This window comes from Chiloscyllium plagiosum, unplaced genomic scaffold, assembly GCF_037043375.1.
Source record: "Chiloscyllium plagiosum isolate Xiang-an unplaced genomic scaffold, Cpla_swu_hap1 HiC_scaffold_5, whole genome shotgun sequence".
NCBI lineage: Eukaryota > Metazoa > Chordata > Chondrichthyes > Orectolobiformes > Hemiscylliidae > Chiloscyllium > Chiloscyllium plagiosum.
In genome coordinates, this window is record NW_028270143.1 from 76,032,885 (window position 1) to 76,058,802 (window position 25,918).

The 25,918-nt window shown below is 39.7% G+C and overlaps 2 protein-coding genes across 6 annotated transcripts in view; one reads left to right on the forward strand and one right to left on the reverse strand.

Moving 5' to 3' along the window:
* The window catches only part of dus3l (dihydrouridine synthase 3-like (S. cerevisiae)), a 46,036-nt gene extending 20,440 nt beyond the window's left edge, over window positions 1–25,596 (forward strand). For 3 of the 5 annotated variants that reach the window (XM_087987322.1, XM_043690294.2, XM_043690292.2), the window contains exon 14: window positions 161–468. In XM_087987322.1, the coding sequence (XP_087843448.1) occupies window positions 161–233 (73 nt within the window). In that variant the 3' untranslated portion in view covers window positions 234–468. Of the gene's footprint in view, window positions 1–160; window positions 469–22,604; window positions 22,896–24,430 lie in introns of those variants that run through there. The other 2 variants (XR_015757223.1, XM_087987323.1) reach the window with 2 other exon arrangements.
* Window positions 3,397–25,918, reverse strand: part of LOC122549976 (sorcin) — a 46,503-nt gene continuing 23,981 nt past the window's right edge. The window contains exons 2-8 of the mRNA XM_043690297.2: window positions 24,082–24,246; window positions 16,661–16,730; window positions 13,758–13,801; window positions 10,913–11,060; window positions 8,906–9,019; window positions 5,427–5,485; window positions 3,397–3,768 (exon numbers count right to left, since the gene is read on the reverse strand). Of these exons, the coding sequence (XP_043546232.1) occupies window positions 3,742–3,768; window positions 5,427–5,485; window positions 8,906–9,019; window positions 10,913–11,060; window positions 13,758–13,801; window positions 16,661–16,730; window positions 24,082–24,246 (627 nt within the window). The 3' untranslated portion in view covers window positions 3,397–3,741. The remainder of the gene's footprint in view (window positions 3,769–5,426; window positions 5,486–8,905; window positions 9,020–10,912; window positions 11,061–13,757; window positions 13,802–16,660; window positions 16,731–24,081; window positions 24,247–25,918) is intronic.

Here is a 25,918-nt window from a genome sequence, read left to right on the forward strand (position 1 = left end):
AAAATTAGTTGTCTCAACAATGGCACTGTAATGTTTCCCATTTGACTTTTTACAGGATTATAATTTTGCAAAAGATGGTTAAAATTTTTCATTTTTAAAAGTATAAATGTAACTTGTACATAATTTATTCTAAGACTTGTGTATTTTACTTTGATTTTAGTGAAATGCTGTTGGGACCAGTTCCTCCTAATTTCAGTTTCCTGCCTAAACATAAAGCAAATTCCTACAAGTGAAAATTATGCCCAACAGCAGAAGCTGCAAGAAACTTTACTCTTTTACCTGACAACTTCAAAATTAAATTCACATTATGATTATTTATAAACTCAAACAAAATGCATATACTGTGGAGCGGAGGGGATGGGCAACTAGTGACAACGTATCGGGTCTTACACATTGGCCTGTTGTAAAATCTATACTCGACATTTTTCTTGGAAATTTTTAATAAATATTGATATTGCTCTTTTTCCATATTTGGTTTCCAGAATTCTGCTCATAAGTTACTTGGTATTTATGGCTATTTTATAACCTTTTTGTACTGCACAATCCATTGAATTTTATATTTTGCTTCTTTGAGCGGGCGTGGAATGAAGATCTCTTGCTTCCAGTATGGTGTCAGGGGTGGCTCAAAATTCACACACTTGTAGTCATTTATGAGGAATGGGGATGAAGTTGCCTTCTGTGCTTCTTGAACAATGCTGTTACACTTGTATGGTGTGGAAATTGTTAAAATTGGAGGACCTGAAATACAGTTGTTACTGTTTCTTTTAATGTTCATCTCTGTTGCTGGAGAACTTTGTTCAGGGGAACGAGGAATATCTTTGCTTGTGAGAACATCCCAGAAGGAGGGATAAAGTGGCACTGGTAGTTCATAATGGAACCATTCTAAATGTCCATAAGTTCTTATACCATGGAGCATCTTTGTTGGATGTCTTTCAGCATGAGCTGACGATATCAATGAGTTTGCAGATACTCTTTCTTCATATATATTGCTGATAATGTGGTCATCTGGAAACTTTGAAGAGTTAAATTCTTGATCAGACACAGGGGGATGATCTCTGTGTATCACCAGTGTTGATAAATCAAATGCACTATTAGTTTCCTTCAGCAAAATTGGTAGAAAACCCACCTTAACTTGTTTATGCAGAAATCTCCTGGTTTGTGAATAGGAATGATTCAAGAGCATTCTTCTTGTGTCCATATTACTCCTTCACAAGTACCTTAGGACTTCATTGAAGAATTGTGGAATTTGATGATTAATGGTTTGCTTATTTTTCCAGGCATTCATCTCTTAGATTTCCTCTAGATATTTATTTCTGCTTCTGCAGAAGTAACAGAATCAGTTTTGGAATATAGAATAATCACTGCAGAATTTTGTTTACATTCTTTACAACTATTACATCATAGAAGCTTGGGATTCCATACTGGAATCAAACTGTATCCATGCGTAAAGTCAATGTTAAGAGGGTGGTATCTGTAAATTGACCAGTCTTTAGAACCTTCTATCATTTGATAATTACAGTCAACCGCCTTTGCTGTAGCCAGTGCTTTCTGCTGTTTGCATCATGTGAATATAATTGTGCCACTAGTGACTGCTGGAGAAGGTTGAGATGAATCATCCATTCAACACTGAAGGTTATTGCAAATCCTTTAGCCTTATCCTTAGCACTGATGTATTCAGCTCTCCCAATCAATAGGATGAGAATAAGAACATACAAGTTGCCCAATTGTTTGACACCCTTCACTGTGGAACTTAGATCTGATCTGTTGGTTGTGGAAGCTCTTAGCTATGTCTGCCACTAGCTATTTAGCATGCAAGTAGGTCAGTGTTGTAACTTCACCAGGTTGATACTTACTTATTTTTGTTGCTGATCCTGGTGTTCTGAACTGTTCATTGAACCAGAGTGAATATCCTGGTTTGATGACTACGGTAGACTGTGGATATGCAAGGTTATGAGGTTGCAGATTGAGTTGGAGTACAATGCACCATCTTGTGGATGCTCAATTTTTAAATTTAGATTTGTTCAACGTCTGTCCTATTTCACATGTTATGGAATCATCATAATTACTATTGAAGCCTAATTAGAGTCATAAAACCTATTCTTCAGGTGATGGGCATAACAGTCCCCCACGCAGCGACCTTATTAACCTTTTGACCAAAGTACAGAGGAACCTTGATTATCCAGCAAGATCACAAGGTCCCAATGCTTGGCTAAACAATGTTGTCCAGCATTCAATTATGCAGAATTTGATTAACCGAATGAAATACTCCCCACCTATGTCCTCTGAATAATAGAGGTTTCCTCTGTACTGAATTTTAATATCTTAAAATAGAGAAAGAGAGTTACCAGTTTATTGTCATGTTATCATTAAATTGCTGAATCCGCTTGGAAGGACCAAACAAAGCATCTGGCGCAGCAGTTTTACACTGGCAGGTCATTCTTGCCATTGGACATTCTCAAAATTGGGGAGTAGCAAATTACAATCCAACCCTGATATTAAGTGATGTTTGGAAGCTGCAGAACAACTTCCTCTCAAGTTCTACTTATCAACATGAGTTCCTCAAGACTGTGGGAAGCCTAAATCATGTAATGTTAGCAAATTTTTAAAAAGCGACTTTGCACTGTTTTTACACTGAAGTGTCCAAGATACAAAATCAATTTTTAAATTTAGTTTATTCAGGTCCTCAGTAACCAAAACAGTGGTTCCTAAAAGGGAGAAAATGAAAATGCTGCTTGAAAGCGAAGTTGAAAAGTTTTTTACTTCAGCTGTTTTTTCATTAGATGAACATATCATTTACATGCAAATGAGACTCCCTTTCCCTCCCTGAATTTAACAGCCACACGAGTGACTGCAACTAGATTAGAGATCAGACTTCTGAGAAAGGGTCACTTGACCCAAAACATTAACTCTGATTTCTCTCCACAGATGCTAGAACCTTTCTCGCAATTTTTGTTTTTGTTTGATTAAAAAGCCAAAAGAACTGTGGCTGCTATAAAAGTTGAGATCTATTTTGGGTGATGCTTCCTTAGATTTCTGGAGCAGAAACTGATTTATGGCACAATTCAAACTTTTAGCTCAAATATCTCAATTAAAAATCACAGCTGAAAGATAACACCTGACAATACAGCCATTCCTTGATACTGTTATCTAGCCTGAAACTTTAATCTGCTCTGGAAGAGGAGGATGCTCAAACCTAAAATTGTCTGACTTAATGCCAGATAACCAGAGTCAAGTAAGTACTAGGTGAGGCATTTAAAACGTCCACACTTACATCAATGATCTTCCTAATTTAAGTGTCATCTGGCAAAACAGGATGTCTTTTGTTCTATGATGAATTCTAATGATATTATGCATTCTTCAACTGTAGACCAAATGTAGACTAAACACGTGCAACAATTGGGTTTGTACAATATATATATTTGAATTCATTACCTTCATTAGGGAAGCTACATCTTTTGTGCTCATAAGCTTGCAAAATGTTCAATGTCAAACCAAGCATTATTTGGCAGAAGTCAGTACAAAAATCAATGTCCATCATTATTAAAAAAAATTAACTGATTTCACAGCAGTATAGTGCAGCATTATATAATCAGCCAAAAACTCTCATTCCAGATCATGCACTTCTCTTTACATATATATTGTATAACATTGCATAACTTTGCAGCTGGTTATTAGACTGGGCACTCAAAAAGAGGTTAAGTTCTTTTGGAAACTACAGTTTTCTTTTCAATCCTGCTTCAGTTAAATAGTCATGGTGCACATGATGAACTGAAAAAGAAATTGTAAAATGTTTATTAACTTTCTCAATTGCAAATCAAATAAAATTAAACAACTACAAATCTTTCCTTCTATGGTTAACTCATGTTGTATTGCCTTTCAGGACCTTAATGATTTATAACGCTTGACAGCAGATGGTGGTAGTCTAGGCAATCATAGGAGATCAAAGCAAAGGCCAAGCAGGAACCAATATCATGGCTGATTGCATTGCTCCACTTGCTTGGGTGAAGATCAGATAGTTTAGCAGTTTCAAGATTCAACTTTGAATTTGCATTTGTTCCTTATATACACTTTTCACAGAGTAAATTTTAAACTAGTCATTGTGAAAGATTACCTCATGAACTGGTGTCTCTGCTGAAGGTTGGAATTTACCCAAAACCACCAAGGGCAGAATTACACTAGTTTATCATACTCCAAGAGGAGAAAATACTGATGTTGGTGAAATGGCAAATCTAGATATTAGTTTTACCATGAATGTCTCCAAACATTTTCAAATAGGATAACATTTCAATATTGTCCACTAAATATTCTGTTCATATTTATAGTTTAGAAAACATCTTTTATCACATTTATGCATTAAAAAAGGATTCCTCAATTTCATTTGCAACTTGTGGGAGACTCCATCAAAGCCAGTTATTCTTATCCTAAGAACTCATTGACTTGTTAGAATATTTCAGGAGGAATTATTAACTGCAACATGTGATCGAGTCTCTCAGGGGTGCCAGCCTCCACAAATGCCAGTTATGAACTATCATAGAATCTCTACAGTGTGGAAACAGGCCATTTGGCCCAACAAGTCCACTGCAAACAGTATCCCACCCAGACCCTTTCCCCTATTCCATTACTCTACATTTCCCTTTACTAATGCATCTGACCTACATATGGGCAATTTAGCATGGTCATTCACCCAACTTGCACACCTTTGGACTGTGGGAGGAAACTGGAGGACCTACAGGAAACCTGCGCAGACATGCGGAGAATGTGCAAACTGCACACAGACAGTCGCCCAAGGTTGGAATTGAACCCACGTCCCTGGCGCTGTGAGGCAGCAGTGCTAACCACTGAACCACAGTGCCATTAAGTAATTATTAACAACTATTCAACAGGTTTAATGGGGAGGGCAGTTAATTAGTAACTGAACGAAATAGAGGGAGTGTCAGATATAGGATAGACAACATGTGGCAGCTGAGGCTGAAGCAGCTTCTTCCTTGATAAGATAGACAAAACAGGAGATGGTGCCTGATGACAAGATGGTGGTTACCACAAATGAAAATATGCTCGACAGCAGAGCTGTCACACTGCAGTTTGCCTGCTTTTCCATGTTTGGCAAGTATAAATGTAGATTTAAATCATGATTGAGATGGCAATTAAAAAGGAAGCTGTTTTCCATTGAAGCGCAGTCATTGAAAAATTGAGCATAATTGCATATTGAACCATAAACTTTAAATAAATGAAAATAATTATACAATACATCTCAGATCTAAAACTCCTTTTATTAATTGCATTTGTAGAGAGTAAAGGGTCCCCAAGAAACATCGCAGAATCCTTAACCAGCTGAAAATAGCATTGAAGTCAAACAAGAATCCCAAGTTACATTAATTTTAACACCTGATTGTTATCTTAATCTAAATACAATTTTTTGTACTCACATCATCATATGCAAAACTAACAACTCCTTGTTGGGAAGCATCTCTTCTTCTGAAGGCCTCTGGCGGGAAACAACATACACAGAACACACAATCAGTAACAAAAATTCATGATTTATGATGTACGTAATTTAGCAATGTACATGCTCGCATATACAATTGCTTAGCCGAGAATAGAGCTTTCCAAATTTAAAGAGAGCTCTCCCTTAAAATTGTGTTTTATGTCCTCTGCACTCTACCCTACCGCCCTCACTTTGAGAGAGACTAAAAGGGTTTTATTTTGTGAAAAATAAAAAAAAAATAGCATGGAACCCCTACTATTCATTCATGGGATGTAGGTATCACTGGCTAGGCCAGCATTTATTACCCATTTCTAATTGCCCACAGGCTAGTTCGGCATTAACCACATTGTTGTGGGTCTGGAGTCACATGTAGGCCCAAACTAAGTAAGGACAGAAGTTTCCTTCCCTAAAGGACATTAGTGAATTAGATAGGGTTTTCCCCAACAATGGACCGTGGTTCAGTGGTTATCATTAGACATTTTATTCCAGATTTATTGAATTCAAATTCCACCATCTTCCATGGCAGGATTCAAATCCAGGTCTCCAGAATTAACAGGCTAGCAGTATTACCACTAGGCCATCACCTCCCCTTTGAGGACTATCCGGAATACCATGAAAATGCTATGCTAGGGTATAGCCAAGCAATGTTATGTACAAGAAGAGGAGGATTCGAGTTCTGAAAGAACTCTCAAAAACAAAGTTCTTCGTGTATGTTATAAGTGAGTTTGGCAATAAGATTTCTTTGTCTACTATTTCAAATGACTATGCCTTTGCGAAACAGTTTTGACTATGAAGCTTTGTTTCACAAGTCAAGAAACCATGAAGGCGCCTCAAACCTAAAAAAGATGACAATGTAATTATCTAAGGAGTAGAAACTAATTACAGCACACAAAGAGGTTCATCAGATTGATTCCCTCGTTTGTCAAACGAGGAAAGATTGCATCGACTTGACCTGCATTCACTAGAGATTGGAAGAATGAGGTGATCTTATTAAAACTGAAAATTCTAACAGTTGGTCGTAATAGTTAAGTTACAAACTGATTTTGCACTTTGGAACCTTTAAATTTGTATGTTGTGGCTAATGTACAAATATAGATGCATAAAAGGGGCATGGCACAGCATGATCTAACTTGCTTTGATTCATGGCGACATGAATCTTAACCTCAGACTATGTAAATAATTCCCTGCACAGAAAATTCTGTCAGGACCATTCAGCTACAGATCTCACCAGACAGCTGAATTCAAGAGGAGAGGTGAGAATAAATTTTAAATTTGTTTAAATTAAATCAGGTAGGCTGACTGGTTAGTCAAGACTCTGATAAATGAAACAGAATGGATAATACCTCTCTGGTTGAATTAAAACATGTATTAAGTGTGTACATAGTAAGAACATTCAATCATTTTCTAACTGGTGCATGCATCCACAGGAATGCCTCTTCCAAACAAACAGAGTCCACTTGCTAAATTCAGCATTCTCTTCTCTTCGCATAAAATGCTGTTTCACTTTTCATCTTGCAGTCTTAATTGGCAAAAGATGTACAGTCAACAGAATGGGTCTACGTTCAGAATACTCTAGTTTTGTCTGACTAAATGACAGAAGACCAAAACGTTGGGATATTTCCTGATGATGGCATAGTATTAATGTCTGTAACAACCTCTCAAGAACTAAAGCTCAGTCTAAGCTCACAGGCAGGAACATTCAGGTTTGGGCTAATAAGTTGATGTAACATTTACACCACAGAGGTGCTAGGTCCAACAAGAGAGATGCAAACAAAGTTGATGCTCCACATTATTACCGTTGCTAAATACCTAGTCACTAACAAACTAGACCAGTAACTTAACTAAACATGCCATTAAAATTTTCTACCAACAAGAGCAGATTGAAAATCTTCACTGAGCTACTCTTCTCCGAACTCCGCAAAGCCTCTCCATCTTCAAGGCATGAGTTCAGAGTGTGATGGAATGTTGTTCATTTGCCTGGATGAGCATTGATCATGCAACACTCAAGCTTGACACCATCCAGGACAAGGCGAAAGTGAGGACTGCAAATGTTGGAGATCAGAGTTGAAAAGTGTGGTGCTGGAAAAGCACAGCCGGTCAGGCAACATCTGAGGAGCAGGAGAGTCAATGTTTCGAGCATAACCTTATCAGAAATGAGGGAGTGGCCCAAGGAGATAAATGGGAGGGGGATGGGGCTGGGGGAAGGTAGCTGGCAATGTGACAGGTAGATAGATGGAGATGGGGGTGGTGGTAAAAAGGAAGGTGGAGTGGATAGATGGGAAGGAAGATGGACAGTGCCGAGTTGGAAGATTTGATCTGGGATAAGGTGTGAGGAGGGGAAGTGAAGAAACTGATGAAATCTATATCGATGCCGTGTGATTGGAAGGTTCCAAGGTGGAAGATGAGGTGTTCTTCCTTCAGACATTAGGTGGCAAGACTTTGGTTGTGGAGGCAGCCTAGGACTTGCATGTCCTTGGTGGAATGGGAGGGGGAGTTAAAGTGTTCGGCCACAGTTAAAGAAGAACCTTTTCTGGAGTCCATCCAGGACAGAGCCACTGGCTTGATTGGCACCTCACCTTGTTTCTTAGTCCTTACACCAGTGGCAGCAATATATATCACATACAAGATGCATTGTAGCAACTCACCAAAGCACCTTTGACAACACCATCGCATCCCAAAGCTATTATCATCTGGAAGGGCAACAGATGTTTGGGAACATCACTTCTAAGTCAAACACCCTTTGACCTGGTACTGTACTGCTGTTCCTTCACTGTTGCTGAGTCAACATCATTGGAGTCCTCCTCCAATTGTACTGTAGATGTAATTACATCACCAATTCCAGCATCTCCAGATCAATTAGGCATGACATTAAATAACAGCCTTGCCAATAATGATCATATCTCATTTCCAAATTACTAACGTGAACATGACTAAAGAAGTCATCTTATTTGAATTTATACAATTTTGCATTTTTATGCTTTGCTTTAGAGTTTTATCTTTGCAAATTAAATCTTTAAAAGTCAAATTAGATGTGAATATTTGCTATTGCCAGCAGTAACAGGAATGTTTAAAACCATGTGGAAGTTACAGATGCTAGGTTAAAATGTCTCTCTATCTTTTTGAAAATCTAAGTCTTGATGACATTTTATATAATCAAAAAAAAAATCAGCTTGGAAACATTTTGTTTGAACAATTTTGATATTGGCAAAGTATGTCATGCCAATGCTGGCAATCAAAACTAATTGAAAATGATACTCAATAACCCTTGCAGCATCTGCAAAATAAGGGTCATCACCCCAATAAGTTTACAAATGTTACCAGACCAACTACTGTATTTTCCACATTTTCCTGTTCTGTTATCTCCAACATACTGTATTCAATGTGCTGTACACATATCCCATTCTCAGAGGAGATTCATACCTGTCAGAGCACGGAGTCTTACACAACAGGCTACATAATCATCAAAGGAGATCTTCCCATGGGTGCTATATCGCTTTACAATTCCATTCAAACTTTGAGGAGACAGTCTGTACCCTAGTCAATGAAATGGATAGAAAACATTTCAGACCTTACATAATCTTTATACATCTCTGAAAAAATAAAACTTTTTTTTATATTCATTCATGGGATGAGGACATCACTGGTTTGGCATTTACTGCCAACCTGAATTGCCCAGAGAGCAGTTAAGAATCAACCACTTCGCTGTGGGTCTGGAATCACATGTAAGTCAAACCAGGTAAGGATGGTAGATGTCTTTCCTTGTAAGGAAATTAGTGAACCAGATGGGTTTTCCGACATTCGACACTAGTTTCACGATCATTACACTGATAGTTGCAGATCTTTAAACTGAAACAAAATTCCACCGTCTGCCACAGTGGGATTGGAACTTGGTTCCCCCAGATCATTACTGGGGTCTCTGGATCGATACCACTAGGTCCATCCCTTTTGGTATGAACAGTGAAGTTACAAAATAATTGGATAATTTAGTTTTTTTGGAGATTAGAATTCTTGTGGGGAGGGAAGATTTAAACACACAAATTCTGCAAACATGTCATGCTATATCTATGCCTACATAGGACAGACTTTATAAATACCAGCAATTTACAATTTCTTGGATATTTTAAAGCAGCTGTACTGTTAGGATTGTGATCGGAGGTGCTTTCTGCTATATATAAACAATACTGCCAGACAGTCGTCCCGGGTATTTTCAGTTTTTTTTACATTCTCAATGTTAAAAAGTTCCTTTTTCAAAAATTTCTATTTGACTTCATTTTTAAATGAAGCTCCGGTTTCTAAACAAAGCAAGACCAACATTTTCTTTATTGTTTAATGTTTAAATTACATGCCTTTAAAGGGAATATTCTTGCCTATATTAGTTATCCAGATTTACAACTCGTACATCATTTAGTAGTGAGGGTCATTACTCTCAGATTTTCTTCCCTCCTGTTAGGGAAGCAGACTACAAAATTGAAGCAGTTATTAATTTCTCTACAGATGGTTACAAATTAGTTGTGAACATGCTGAATTTAAGGTCATCTGAAGCATGAAGATATTTTTAGATCCAAGTTTGTGTACAATGACAATTATTTTAAATATGTCATGCTAAGATTAAGATTTGGATTTGCACAGAAATTTTCATGACCATCAGCTATTCATACGAAAGTATTAGAGCGGCACAGTGGCTAGCACTGCTGCCTCACAGCACCACGGTCCCAGGTTCAATTCCAACCTTGGGTGACTGTCTGTGTGGAGTTTGCACATTCTCCCAGTGTTTGCGTGGGTTTCCTCCCACAGTCCAAAGATGTGCAGGTCAGGTGAATTGGCCACGCTAAATTGCCCATGTGTTAGGTGCATTAGTCAGAGGGAAATGGGTCTGGGTTGGGTTTCTCAGTGTGGACTGGTTGGGCTGAAGGGTCTGTTTCCACACTGTAGGGAATCTAATCTATATTTATTGTTGCAATATATGCACACGGCAAATTAACATACAGGCATATTATACCAGTTATTCTGAATAATTGTTGTTGATTGAATATTAAATATAGATCAGGAGATAACTCTTCTCTGAAATAGTGTAGCAAATCTTTTATTTCATCAGAGTAGGAAAATAGGGCCACATTTTAACATCTCATCTAAAGTGTGGCACTTCTGATGATGGAGCACTCCTTTAGTATTTCACTGGAGTGTCAACATTGAATTTTTTCTTAACTCAAGCCCTGAAGGGACACTCACACATGGGACAAACACATTATGTTTCTGCATTGTCTGGGGAGGTTAGTTAAAAAAAATACTAAATCAACAACAAACACAAATTGCTGGAAAAGCTCAGCAGGTCTGGCAGCATCTGTGAAGAGAAATCAGAGTCAACATTTCAGGTCCAGTGACCCTTCCTCAGAATAGACTAACATACTGCATCAATCTATCACTTACCCATGGCACCAATAGCTTGTTGTAGTTCCTGGGGCTCTACAGTTCCACTCCTGTCTCGGTCAAATGTAGAAAAGTTCTGCCGCCAGTTACTCAAAACTGTCCACAGCTCTTTGAATTCTGGAAAACCCATTGTACCGGACATATCTCGCTAGCAATTACCATTAAGGAATAAAACCTTTGACAGTGATCATTTACTACTTAACAACTGGAATATAGTACTAATCAATGAATGCAAAGCTTATAGAAGCAACTTGACAAAAGTTACCTGCAAAAGAAAAATCAGTGTGTAGCAAATTAAAAAGTAAAACATTACCAAGCACAAGTTGTATAGTGTGTAACCAACCTGGAGTCAGGTCTTCTCTGCACTGAGTATATGAATGAGAAAATAACTTTAATATATGTTAACAGAATCAGACAAAGTTAGATGGCCAGAGGGATGTGCGTAATGTAAAAACCAAGACAGACTGGTTGGAACCAATGATCCATGAAATGACTATGCACTATACTGTCCAGTCATTGGCAATGATTGCACCAGATTATAAATCATTTGAAAATAAATCAATTTAATTTGACTTTTATACCATGGCACACAAATCAAATTGTGGTTATGTTTTCAGATGGTGTCAACACACAGTTTTGAGCATCATTCTCAGCTAATTATCAAAACAACTTCAATTTGTTAATGTACAGGTAACATGTATATCCTCCAATTTGTCTTTGAAACATGGGGCAAAATCTTGTTGCAGCAAGTGTCCCAGCAACAGGCCCAGAAGTGAGTGGGACTGCTGACTACACGCAATCTCATCGTGACTTGTCAACTGCTGTTGCCCATTGAGGAGCCCAGCTTGCTGTGCGATGAGGGTCAGGTACAAATTTGCTGACTCCACTGTTACCTCATCCTGGGCAAAGGTGTGAGCGTCCTACTTAAACAACACCTAGAGGGGCAAAGCTTTTAGCAAGCCAGCAGCATCACTCTGCTTTTCTAAAGAGAATTTTCAATCTATAGCTGCCACAATGAACCCTGCAGCTGCAAGCCATCACCCTGTGCATTGATTCACCTTGGAGCTTCACTCCAACACCCTCAGTCCTGACTGTTGTGACTTTTAAACCATCTCTATCAATCTCGCTGACTATTTATCAGCGCAGCCACCCTTCCCCTCACATTAACATTCAACTTGCCAATAATCATTCTTGACCCTCCATCCATCAGCCTTGGCCTGCCCTTGGTGTTCTTTGACACTCAGTCTCACCATTGACTTGCCTTCAGTTAATCTCTCCTATATCCTGCTTATGATGCCTTCAGGTGAGATGACTTTTTCTCTGTTCTCTTGTTCACTCTGTTCCTTTGGTCTTTATTAGGCCAGTTACAACCCAACTCTTTCTCATGGACAACCAGATCATCAGCTTCCTGGAGAGCCACAATCTGAGCTCAGTGTAATAGTTCAGCCTCCTCCAATAAACCAAGCTCCCTGTGGAAGAAAAGCAGTTCCTAGTCCCTCTAAATCCACCAAGAACAATACTTTGCCTGTTGCACACCACCTTTACGCAGTTGTGAATCTGAAGGCACATGTTTCTTACTTGCTGCTGATTTAATGGCAAAGATACATTTTAATCCAGCCACCATTCCAATGCATTAAAAAAAATTTAGAGGCAGTGTGGCAAACAGTGGAGATGTAACAGAACACAGACTACATACAAACAGCTGATATAATTTAATATTGACCGGTGAATTTGTGCAGGAACTGGGAGCTGGAACTTCATAACTCCCCTGCTTTTATATTCTGTTTATGTGAGCCACCTCTGGGGGGTAGAATATTGCACACTGGAAGTGGCAGGGGAGCAAACAGGAAGGGCAAATCTTACAGGATTGCGCTGGAGAGATAACCACCCACTTCCTGTCACCTCATCCAATGTTTGCTGGGCAAAATGATCCTTGGTTGATCTTCCCAACCATGACCACTTAAAGCCTCGAACAATTAACAGCCAATTATAAAGGCCTCAACCTGCCCAATAAACCTTGTCCTTGATAGGCAAGGACAGAGGCTGCCTTCCTGACTGGGAAAGCAGGCTGGTCTATCCAGCTGGGGGCTGTGGAGGAAGGAAGGGAAGAACTCTGACCACTCTTCATCCCCCAACCCTGTAGTCATCTCCCATAAAAATCCTTCATTTTTTCACAGGTCCTCACCTTCTGCACCATTCAGATGGGAAGCCAAGCCTTCATTGGGACACTGCTGCTCAGTGACTGCCAGCATCTAATTGGTTGGCAAGTTCAGACAGGGCAAGGCATCCCAATTCAGTGACCTTATTGGTCGGAGAAGCCGGATAGATTTCGTTTGATCCGTTGGGATTTCTTGCCTGTGGGACATGTCTTATTCTCAAGATGCCCATCTATGATGTCATGGGTTAGGAAACCTGGGCTCAAGTTCCGTCTGCTCCAGAATTGTGCAATAACACATCTGAACAGGTTGATTGAAAATGCCAAGGCTTTAGGTTCACTGATGCTCTTTGTAGCACAGGAGTGGGTCATCTGGGCCACTGACTCCATGCTGGCTCTCTGTTAGGCAATGTAGCCAGTCCTATACCAATGCTCTATCTCTGTAGCCCTAAAAGTTTATTTAAAGTGCCCATCCAATTTCTTTGCGAATTCTGTGATTGCCTGTGAACCTCCTGTGTATAAGGAAGCAAAGTTATTGCCATTTTCTGCACATAAAACAATCAAGTAATGGAACAGCTTTCCTTTATGTTAGAAAATTAAACTGATCAATCTCACAGCAAACATGACTGTTCATATTTTAAAACCAGTATCATTTTGCATTAGTGGAAGACTTTAGTATTTCAAGGATACATCTAACATGGAAATCATTAGCCTGCAGGTCTCCATGCTGAATGCTGCAGAGAAACAACTATGAGAACACCATATAGAATTCACCATGTAATCAGTTTTCAGAATGTACATTGTGGAGTAAAGACTATAACTGTCCACAAACTAGTTGATCAGTGTTTATCAAATTTATTACTTTGCTCTCCTGTGTTCAATGAGCATTTTACAGTATTCCTTAATCTAGTGCTCAGTTTTAACTATTTTAAAAACCTGTCATCTAGTGGCTTTCACCTTGGGTAAATCCAAATATTGTAACAACCAATGCAGTACCTTTGAAATGTAGTCACTATTTTAATGCAGGAAATGTGGAAATGAATTTGGATGCAAGAAAATTCCGTGAAAATAGCAATCAGAGGATTTTCAGATAATCTATTTTAATGATGTTGGATGAGGGAAAAATATTTTTCCAGACACCAACAAGGTATACAGGATCCAAATTTAGCTCTTGAATGTGTAGAGAATTTTTAAAATATGCAACCAGAGTACTTATAGCAAAGGGTATTATCATCCTTCTGAATGGTTACAGATTGGGAAAGGAGGTAGTTCACTGAGACCTGGGTGTCATGGTACACCAGATGCTGAAAGTAAGCATGCAGCTGCAGCAGGTGTGAAGGAGGCAAATATATGACTACCTTTATAGCGAGAGGATTTGAATCCAACAGCAGGATGTCTTGCTGCAATTGTACAGGGCCTTGGTGAGACCACACCAGAATATTGTGCAGTGTTGGTCTCCTTATCCATGTTTTGGGTTTGGAGGGAATGCAATAAATCTCAAAACTATAAAATTCTAATAGGTCTAGAAAAGGTAATTGCAGATGTTCTTGATGACTTTGGAGTCCAGATCCAGGGGGTCACAGTCTAAGGAATCTTGATAGGTCTTCTAGGATAGAGATGGAAGAAATCCTTTCATCCTGAGTGATGAAATTGAGGACTGCAGATGCTGGAGATCGGAGTCTAGATTAGTGTGGTACTGGAAAAGCACAGCAGGTCAGGAGCATCCGAGGAACAGGAAAATAGATGTTTCGGGCAAAAGCCCTTAATCAGGAATGAAGGCAGGGAGCCTCCTGGGCGGAGAGATAAATGGGAGGGGGGTGGGGCTGGGGAGAGGGTAGCCACAGGGAGATTGGGGAGACTGGACGGCTTCTGGCAGAGCGCTTTAGGGAACATCTCCCGGACACCCATGCCAATCAACCCCACTGCCCCGTGGCCCAACATTTCAACTCCCCCTCCCACTCTGCCGAGGACATGCAGGCCCTGGGCCTCCTCCACCGCCACTCCCTCACCACCTGATGCCTGGAGGAAGAATGCCTCATCTTCCACCTAGGAACACTTCAACCTCAGGGCATCAATGTGGACTTCACCAGTTTCCTCATTTCCCCTCCTTACTCCAGTTCCAACCTTCCAGCTCAGCACCATCCTCCTGACCTATCCTACCTACCAATCTCCCTTCGCACCTATTCACTCCACCCTCCTCTCTCACCTATCACCTTCATCCCCGCCTCCGTCCACCTATTGTACTCTTGGCTACCTTCTCCCCAGCCCCAACCCCGTCCCATTTATCTCTCCACCCTGGAGGCTCCAACAATGGAAGGGATTTTGAGAGAAGCAGTTGTTAAACACAAACAAAATGCAAGAACTGTACAAGCCAACAAACTACAAATGTTACTGTAATTTGGACTTGTAATGAATTTGAAATCTAAACTTTGCACAAAAAGAATAATACACATCTTTTACTAAGCCAAATATTAACATAATGGAACCAAAGCATACTAAAAGTATTATGTGTAAGGAAGTGGCTTCGTGTATGTTTTTACCACCTAAATGTAGAATGGCTGGAATAGGTTTCAAAAATTGCATGCCTTGTATGATAATTCATTTCTTCTAACAATTATGAATTGAAGCTCAAAATGACAAACAAAACAGCTGCAACAGTTTAAATCCAAAATAAATTGTTTGATACTAAGAAATGTTAAGGATGATTCATCAGTTGTTTAAAAATTGGAATATTACAAGTCAATGAGAGTGAGTTATGTGGATTTTTTAATTGTACAATGTAGTGTAGATGCAGACAGACATTAAACGTTGCCTCAAAAAGTCTCAAACAGGTATTGCACACAGTGCCTTTCAAAAAAAGTAATTCAGTGCATGTGTAGGTGGTGGTGGCAGTGACATCTTGTTTTCAGAAAGATCCCATAAACAGCAATTAGTTGTTAGTTAATCTACCCTTTGGGCGGTGTTGGTTGAAGAACTCTTGGCAGTGAAGCATTCCCTCAGTATTGAATGTAAGGTCACTCGAGAACACATTCGGATTCTAGAGTGGGACATAAACTGCTTTCTGACTCAGTGATAGGTTTGCTTCCAAATGAGTAAAATGACAAAGTAAATTTAGACATGTTGGTTTAACAAATTTGAACCGAGTATACTGGGGTCAGGTTTTATTTCAAAAAGGAAATTAGCCCATTTGCAAAAAAAAAAGTGCAATGGCAGTTTTTGAAAGGTTTTCATATTATTCATGATTTCCTTTGTACATTAGATTACATACAAAAGGGCAGGAAGATTCAATTAGAACAAGAGCAAATATTAATCAAAATACAACACTTGTCGTTACTAACAGCCCTGAAAGACAACCTCTGTCAGAAGGACCACAGGCAAATTAGAGTTTTGCATAGTCATTAACAATATTCAACACCTGATTTTTCAAAGTCTCAGAGACAGGGAACAGACACAGTCGGCTAATAGTGAACATCAGAAACATAAAAATAGCTGACATGCTTCAAATTTATTTTTTGCTTTTTGGGTTTGACTGTCATCTTACTAAGATTTGTATTTCAGTATTCAGTGTATGTTATGAAACATTTACAACTCACGTTTGTAGGTGCCACTGATGCCAGATTGAGTAAGACATCGCTGAAGTTCCTCAGCATCTATCTGACCATCCTACAAGAGACAAATCACACATCCACATGAACAATGCCATTGGGGTACAAGGCCTGGGCCTACTATTAGGTCCTGATTAATACAAATTTATCATAGGGATTTTGATATTTTCCAGAGTCAATGGGCTGAATAGTCTCCAAAATGATTTAAGATTATTGTTTTAAAAGAGATAGAATTAAAAATTAAAAGTAGAACATGGGAAGAATAACTTATTGCCTTACATGAATACAGTAGATAGCTAAAATCAGTAAATAATGTACATGTGAACATTAAAAATATCATGCAGTAACAAAATCAGACAGGATTAAAGTTTGTTCATTAGATCAATTTTACAATGAACCATAAAATAATTTACTCCTTACATTCAGTATCAACCTCATGAATAGGTTCACCATTAAAATAGTCAAAATTCTGAACTAGAATAAACAATGGGAAGAAATTGTTCATGTGCCCAAAATAAACAGCAAATCAGTGGGAGCACTCTGCTTCAAACGCATGGACCTGGAGAGCTTGGTGGCAGGGCAGAGGAGAGGTGGGCTGTCCCTTTTCGAGCAGACTACTACAGAAGGCCATGTCACCAGGCACAGCCAGCCTGGACCCAGATAGCAGCCTGGGTCAGGGCAGCATCCCAGGTTAAAAGCAATGCATGGAGGAGGTCAATGATCTTCTGAACTCCACAAAAGCTAAGTGCCACCATCTTCTCTCTGCTTCCTCATTCTTGCAACAACACATACTAACTTTACCATTGCACACATCTCACTAAACTTTCTGGAGAATAACTAATCACTAAAACACATACGTCCACTCAATTTCTCAGTGTCATGCACAAACACCACCCCTCTATCAACCATTCCTTTCAATTTATGAATATGGTAAAAGTTACTTGAACTGGAATATGTAAACTCTTTTTAAAATGTAAATAGTATCTTTAGAAGTTGACTTGACAAAGGGAACTATGTGCCAACATTAGCAGAGTGTTCTAACTGAAGAGAAATATTTTGAAACAATATTACACAGAATTCAGAACAGAAAGTGCTGGTGAAACCCAGCAGGTCTGGCAGCATGTGTGGACAGAAAGAAACAAACAGTTAACATTGAATCAGATATTTTATCTGGAACTGTTAGCACCTGGATATTGTTGGCTCTTATGCTAATGTTAGAGTTGGTGCCCAGAAGACAAAGGGGTTGTTATTGTTAAAAGAGTGTACATGAACATGAGAAATGAAGAAAATAGGTCCGCTCTACTGAGTAAAGACAACAAGACAGACTCTGGGTAGGGGTGAAGGAATGTAATAAAAGTGGAAGATAGAGGTTGTGCTGAGGTTGTAGAATTCAACATTGGGTCCCAAAGGCTGTAAAGGTGAAGTGTTACTCCTCCAGATTGTGTTGTGTTTTGTTGGAGCACTGTAATAGACTTTTCTGGGCAGGGATGGAACCACTTGGACATGAGTTGATACCGATGCTCCAGGGCAATAAAGGTGATGCTGTTGCTGGCTCCAACGATGGTTAGGACTCAGAAAAAACTCTGGGAGCCACTTATAGCCTGGTGCAACTGGGAGTTTGGAGAAACTCATGGATAGTGGCAGCTCAGGGAAACTAGTTCAAGCAAAAAGCTTGAACTACACCCATCAACAGGTGAAGTACAGCTTCAGGAATCCTGTGGCACAACAATTTCAGGGAAGGAGCTTACTCACCTTCAGATAGCACACTCACTGAGACAGCGCAAGGACTGAACTTGAAGGGAGTTCAGAAGCTACATCTTTGAAAGTGTTGAAATTCTTCATGAGGAGACTGTGTTCACGAGATCATGTATCTCAAGGATTATTAACGTCTGTGTGGGTTACCGAGATATCAATGGAATCTGTCTTAGGTCACATTTCCCAATTACTATGCAGTGTGCACGCTCAGTCACAGTTATCTTGTTAATTCATAGTTATGTTGTGTTAATGTTGCATGTCAGAGAAGATAAGCATTGTTGATTGTTTTACTTTTGAATGTGCAATGAAATTTCTTTTTTGGTGTTTAAAACTGGAATCTTGTAGATTTACTCAGCGAGGGGAGGCTAGATTATTAATACAGAAACTCAGCATGACCTGGGGACCAGATTCAAATCCCACCACAGCAGATGGTGGAATTTGAATTGAATACAAGTCTGGAATTAAGAGTCTAATAATGACCATGAATCAATTGTTGATTGTTAGAAAACAAAGCCATATGATTTACTAATGTCCTTTAGGGAAGAAAATCTGCCATCCTTAGTCAGTATGGCCGACATGTTACTCCAGACCCACAGCAATAGGGACTCTGGACTGACCTCTGGAAAATTAGAGATGGGCAATAAATGATGGTCGAGCCAGTGCTGCCCATATCCCGTGATTGAATTTAAAAAAGTTTTAAAAACCTGGACTTTTGAACATTTTTAAACAAAAAAGTTATTGGTTCCAAACTAGATCCTGAACTGGGAATATGACAAATCCTAAGGTTTACAAGTTGGTGTAATGAAGATAAAACAAAGCAGCAATGCTAAACTTCTGCTGCAATCATAGCATGGCCAGTTTTGAGCAGCCAACTTTAGGAAGGATGTCAAGGCTATACAGACAGTGCAAAAAGGGACACAGATGGTACCAGGAAAATGAAGGAATGTAGTTACTAGAGGAGAGGAAGACTGGAGTTTTTGCTCATAACAGAAAAGTTGCAGAACTGAAAGGGGGTCTCAAAATGAAGAGTTCAACAATTTAAATAAAAATCTTTCCATTGGGTCATAAAATCAGTAAGCAGACAGCATGAATACAAGATCAGCACACAAAATGAAAAGTAAGAAGCTTTAGGAAAGCTTGTTAAAACATGACAGCTTCGCTTTGAGGCAGTACTTAAAGCAGAATTCATTAAACATTTCAAGAATCTATTGTCTCTTTATTAAAAGTTCAGAGGAGAATTGATCATTTCTAAAATTGGGAATAGACAAAAGAATTGGATTGCATCTCATGAAGAGGCTATTAGTCAAGTTTTCTGTGGCATAAAATACTCCAATTTTTAAAACGTACATAACCAAACACTCCCTAAGGCAATACTTATGGACTACAACTAATTGCTAATGCACAAATCATGTTCACTCAATCTCTCCATGACAAACCTGCTCCCACCAGCCGTTCCTTTCAATTTTAGTAGTACTGGGCAAAAGTTATTATTTGATCTGGAATAGGAAAATTTATTAAAAACTTAAAGTGCACCTTAAGAATTTAAAAGTTGACTTGACAACGGAACCATTTGTTGACATAATACAAATCAGTAATGAAATGGAAGAGAAATATGTTGAAGCAACAATATTACACAGAAATCAAAACAAAATGCTGGAGAAACTCAGCATGTCTGGCAGCATGACCACAAAATACTGTGTATTACAGCAGCTAAACCCAGAAATAAAAAGGTGAGTAGTTACCACAGAAGCTTGTTACCAACTGATACGAGGTTGGTAACCTGAAATGAGGTTGTATGAAATTCCAATTCCGTCAGATGGGGAAATGGACACAGACTTACATCTGAAGCTTCCAATGACCAACATTGTTTATCAGAATGCCAGATAACTCGCGATTTTTGAGAAAATTTGTAGCTCAAGTTGGGGTTTTGGATCTAAGTTTGCTTGCTGAACTGGAAGATTCGTTTTTAGATGTTTCGCCACCATACTAGGTAACATCATCAGTGAGCCTGCTGTGAAGTGCTGGTGTTATGTCCCACTTTCTATTTGTGTGTCTTGGTTTCTTAAGGTGGGTGATATCACTTCCAGTTCTTTTTCTCAGAGGCTGGTAGATGTTTATTGATGGAGTTCCAGTTAGAATGCCAGGCTTCGAGGAATTCTCGTGTGTGTCTCTGTTTAGCTTGTCCAAGGATGGATGTGTTGTCCCAGTCAAAGTGGTGTCTGTACGTAAGGATAGTGGTGAAAATGGGTAATGTCTTTTGGTGGCTGTTGGTGTTCATCTATCCTGGTGGCTAGTTTTCTGCCTGTTTGTCCAATGTAGTGTTTGTTATAGCCTTGCAAGGTATTTTGTAAATTATGTTCGTTTTGCTGGTTGTTTCAATTGGATCCTTTACGTTCATTAGTTGCTGTTTAACTGTGTTGGTAGATTTGTGGCTACCGTGATGCCAAGGAGTCTGAGTAGTCTGGAAGTCACTTCAGAGATGTATTTGATGTAAGGTAACTTGGCCAGAGCTTTTGGGCAGATAACTAAATTATATAAAGAGTGTTGACCATCAAGGTAGGTGGTTTTGTGGTAATTGTCACTGAACTTGTATCCAAGACCTCAAGGTTTTTCTGAAGTCATGGCACCATGGGTCCATCCCACCTTGGCAAATGCAAACATTTGAATTCAGTAAAAATCCAGGACTAAAAATCTAACCTATGGCGAACTGTGATAAATGCCCACCTGATTCACTTTTTTCTTTAGGGAAGGAAATCTGCCAACCTCACCATTAGACTAGATTTTAATTTTACAATATTTAATTAAATTCAAAATTTCACAATCTGTCATGATGGGATGTGAACCTCTTTCCTCAGGACATAATGCCAGAGTTATACAGCACAGAAACAGACTGAATTGGTCCAATTCGTCAGTGCTGACAAGGCTTCCCAATCTGACCTAGTCCCATGTGCATTTGGCCCACATCACTCTAAACCCTTTCTATTCATATACTCATCCACATGCCTTTTAAAATTACTAGGGGTCACGAGTTCAAAGTGAGAGGGGAAAGTTTAGAGGAGATATACGTGGAAGGTTCTTTACGCAGAGGTTGGTGGATGCCTGGAACGAGTTGTCAGCGGAGGTGATAGGGACGGGAATGAGTGTAATTTAAGATGTATCTAGACAGATACATGAATGGGCAGAGAGCAAAGGGATACAGATCCTTAGAAAATAGGCAGCAGGTTTAGATAGAGGATCTGGATCAGTGCAGGCTTAGAGGGCAGCAGGGCCTGTTCCTGTGCTGTAATTTTCTTTGTTCTTACAACATGATAATTCAAGTGCTGATCCAAGTACTGTGATTGAAGTTTCCTGCTCCAACTACTCTCCCAGCCAGTGCATTCCAGATTCCCACCACTCTCTAGGTGAAATCATCTTTCCTCAAATCTCCTAACTTTCACCTTAAAACTGTGCTACCTTTTTAATGCTTCATGGGAAACAGTTGCCTCCTATCCACCCTGTCCATGCCCCTCATTCATTATTAATAAAGTTGACACCACCTCCTCTTTTTACCCCTCCCCTATCCTGCCTGAAGATACTATACCCAGAATAGAGCTACCAGTTCTGTCCCTCCCTCAAACACATCTCCATGATGGCAACATCACAATTCCATACCCTTAACTGCTCTGACTTACTCATTATATTCCTAGGAATAAAGCAGAGATCATTCAGCCTTATCCTATTCCATTGAAGTATCCTCTCTCTTTGTTCCTTTACTAAAATCTGCTGTGCCCTTAATGAACAAAAGCTCAAGGACCCTGTCCCACCCGTCAAATTAGTTTAAACTCTTCCTCACATCACTAGTAAACCCAATCGCAATGATGTTGATTCTAGTTCAAGTGCAGACTGTGCCCCTCGCACAGGTCCCAGCTTCCCCACGACATGATCCCAGTGTTTCAGGAATCTAAAACCCTCCCTGCTGCACCAACTCACCAGCCACGCAGTTATCTGCCCTTTTCTCCTATTTCTGTACTGAAAGATATTTTTAAAATGCTGGGGTCAGAGGGATATTTCTCTAGTTTTGGTTCTCTAACAAATGGGGTTGAGAAAACAGGTTGTAAGTTTCTTCTGATGTTAGTATTAAATATTTTCCAACCGTCTTCGACATGTACAAATTGCTTTGTTTTGTTTTATTTTGCAGAATTAGCTTATTGTCCGTTGTTAAAGAACATCTGCAGTCTGAATAAATTGTTGGAATAGCGGGTTGAAAAGACCCCAGATCCTGATGGAATTCACCTTAAAAAGATGTCTTGCAAGAAGAGGCTACTGAGACAGCCGATGAAATAAAAAAGTGCCGGAGAAACTCAGGACTGGCAGCATCGGTGGAGAGTAATACAGACTTCTTCATTGGAATTGAAAGATGCTGGAAAACGAAGGCTGCTATGCTGTTGACAAAGGGGGAACAGCAACAAGCGGAATCGATGGTGAGAACAAAAGACAAAGGGAGAGCTAATGGTAGTAAAGGAAATATCTAGAAGCAAAAAAGATGTGAATAGCAAGTGTAAGTAGCAGAAAACAAATGTTGTGTAGTAGAAAACAAGTCAGCTTTGCTGAGAGCAAACCCATGTGAAAAAAGACACCTGACAACGCCAACCTTTTAGAAATGAGGTTCAGAATCAAAGTGATTCAGCTTCTTGAAGTTTACCCACCAACTCCCCAGACTGGCCATACTTATTGTGTGATGTCTTTTATAATATTTATATCCTTCCCTATAGCCTTGATATTTCTATTGCCCCTTGTGTGAGTATTGCTTCCTTTTTCAACACCAATATAAATGTTCTAATTAGTCCTGGAATGTGTCTCAACATAAAGTAAAGCCTCATCTGCTCCTCCATGAATATGCCCTAGGTAATGACTGATGACTTCAGTTTCTGCATGCATTAGTTTTTAGAAGAAAGCCATCTCCTCAGTAGATTTGGTTTCATAGCAGGATCTCTTATGCCTAAGACAATCAATCACTGAGCATCTTTCAGTTGTCAAACTCTAGAATTTGGCTAGATGTGACTGTTTCTTCACATACTGATCAATAGTCCCCCTCTCCTTGAGCTCCAATGTTGAAATGCATACCCTTCATTGATAACATTAAATGCAATGAATCTTTTATTCATGCACCTTCAAAGCCTTCCAATGTCTGTCTGCTCCTTGTTGAGATTTAGAATACAATACAGCTTGTGGTTTAATTTACATTGCACTGCTAACAGGATTGCTACTAATATTAGCTTAGTCTTTCTTATTTTAATCTGTGGCCATTTTAACTTTTACACTGAGACGAGAGCAAATTCCAATTCTCTGTCACCCCTTTCTTTTTCATAACATCACAGTAGAAAATTCAGCTATTTTGAGTCAATTCAAGGTTGTAGTGTGTGGTTTAAATATTTGCTTCTTGTACTTAACTGCCCTGAAAATTCACTTGCTCTCACCTTCACACTTGTGACAGCATGCCTCAAATAAAATGCATTGAATGGATGTTACAAACTAAAGTGAAAGCAACCTTAGCAGAGGAAGAGATTGTATGTCGACAGCTACCTAGCTGGTACATTAAATGCAAAAACATTTCTGTAAACAGTTCCTGGGCTTTCAAAAGCTTGCAAGTCCTAATTTAGTAAAAGTAAACTTACTTGACCAGCTACTGCAGCAAAGTATCCATAGAGTGGGTCCTGCTGTTGACCAGGGAATGCTCCATAACCTCCAGCTCCGGGAGCTCCTGGATATCCTGGACCCCCAGCTCCAGGATATCCTGCACCACCAGGTGCTCCTGGTGCACCACCATACTGAGGAAATTGCTAAAGAGAACAAAAACAGTATTATAATATGCCTTAACAGATCAGCAAATGTTGTCAAAAGAACTCAACATTAAAATTAAACATGATTAATATATTGCAGTCCTGTAATGTGAGGACTAAGTACCAGTGTGTACCTCTGATAGTTTAATTAGTTGTAAGTCTAATGTATTCGCTCCAATTTTAGGAATTTCAACACACTGCATACCGAGGAAGTCAATCAGGGTGTTCCCCAACAGGAAACCCTGGATGAATCAGGACATACAGAACCTGCTTAAAAACCAGGCGTGAGGCCTTCAGATCAGGAGACCCACTCAAATATAAGGAATCCCAGAATGACCTTCACAGAGCCATTACGGCAGACAAGGACCAATACCAACATCTGCAGTCCTCACTTTCTCCAAGGACCAATACCGATCCAAACCAGAGACCCAGACAGACACCCAGCAACTATGGTAAGGACTGAATGACATCACAGGTTCTAAAAGAAGAGACAGTACAAGATAGCAGACGATGACACATCCCTCCTCGATCATCTTAACGCCTTCTATGCTCGTTTTGAGCAGAATGTCAGCAGAGAGGTAACACCTATTCTGACAAGTACTGACAAATATGTCCCAACAGTCACTGCATCAGAGGTCAGATCAGTTTTCCTTTGTGTGAATCCAAGGAAAACGATGGGACCAGATGGAGTACCAGGCTGTGCACTCAGAGCATGCGCAGATCAACTGGCAGAGGTCTTCTTGGACATCTTCAACCTCTCCCTGCAGCAGGCCACTGTCCCTACCTGTTTGAAAAGGGCCGTGCAGCATGTCTCAATGACTACCGCCCAGTGGCCCTAACTTTGGTGGTCAAGAAGTGCTTTGAAAGGCTGGTCATGGCATTAATCAACTCCAGCCTCCCCACTACTCTTAACCCACTCCAATTTGCCTATCAGACCAACAGATCCATGACAGATGCCATATCATTTGCCCTTCACTCTTCCCCAGAACATCTTGACACCAAGAACAGCTATGTAAGAATCCTATTCATTGACTACAGTTCAGCCTTCAACACTAATATTCCCTTGAGACTCATTACTAAATTTAGTGATCTCGGACCAAGCCCCACTCTCTGAAACCGGATCCTAAGTTTCCTGACCCACAAACCACAATCAGTGAAGACTGGGGACAATATTTCATCCTCAGTAACACTCAACACTGGAGCCCCAGGGGTACGTATTCAGCCCCCTACTGTACTCACTGTATACCCATGATTGCATCGCCAAATACCAGACTAATGCCATTTACAAGTTCACTGATGACACCATCGAGGAGAAAGTGAGGTCTGCAGATGCTGGAGATCAAAGTTGAAACTTTATTGCTGGAACAGCACAGCAGGTCAGGCAGCATCCAGGGAACAGGAGATTCGACGTTTCGGGCACAGGCCCTTCTTCATTCCTGAAGAAGGGCCTGTGCCCGAAACGTCGAATCTCCTGTTCCCTGGATGCTGCCTGACCTGCTGTGCTGTTCCAGCAATAAAGTTTCAACACTGATGACACCACCATTGTCGGTCGAATCTCAGATGGTGACGAAACAGACTACAGACGGGAGGTGAAAGACGTAGAAAAATGATGCACTGAGAACAACCTAGGTCTCAATGCCGGCAAAACCAAGGAACTCATTGTTGATTTTTG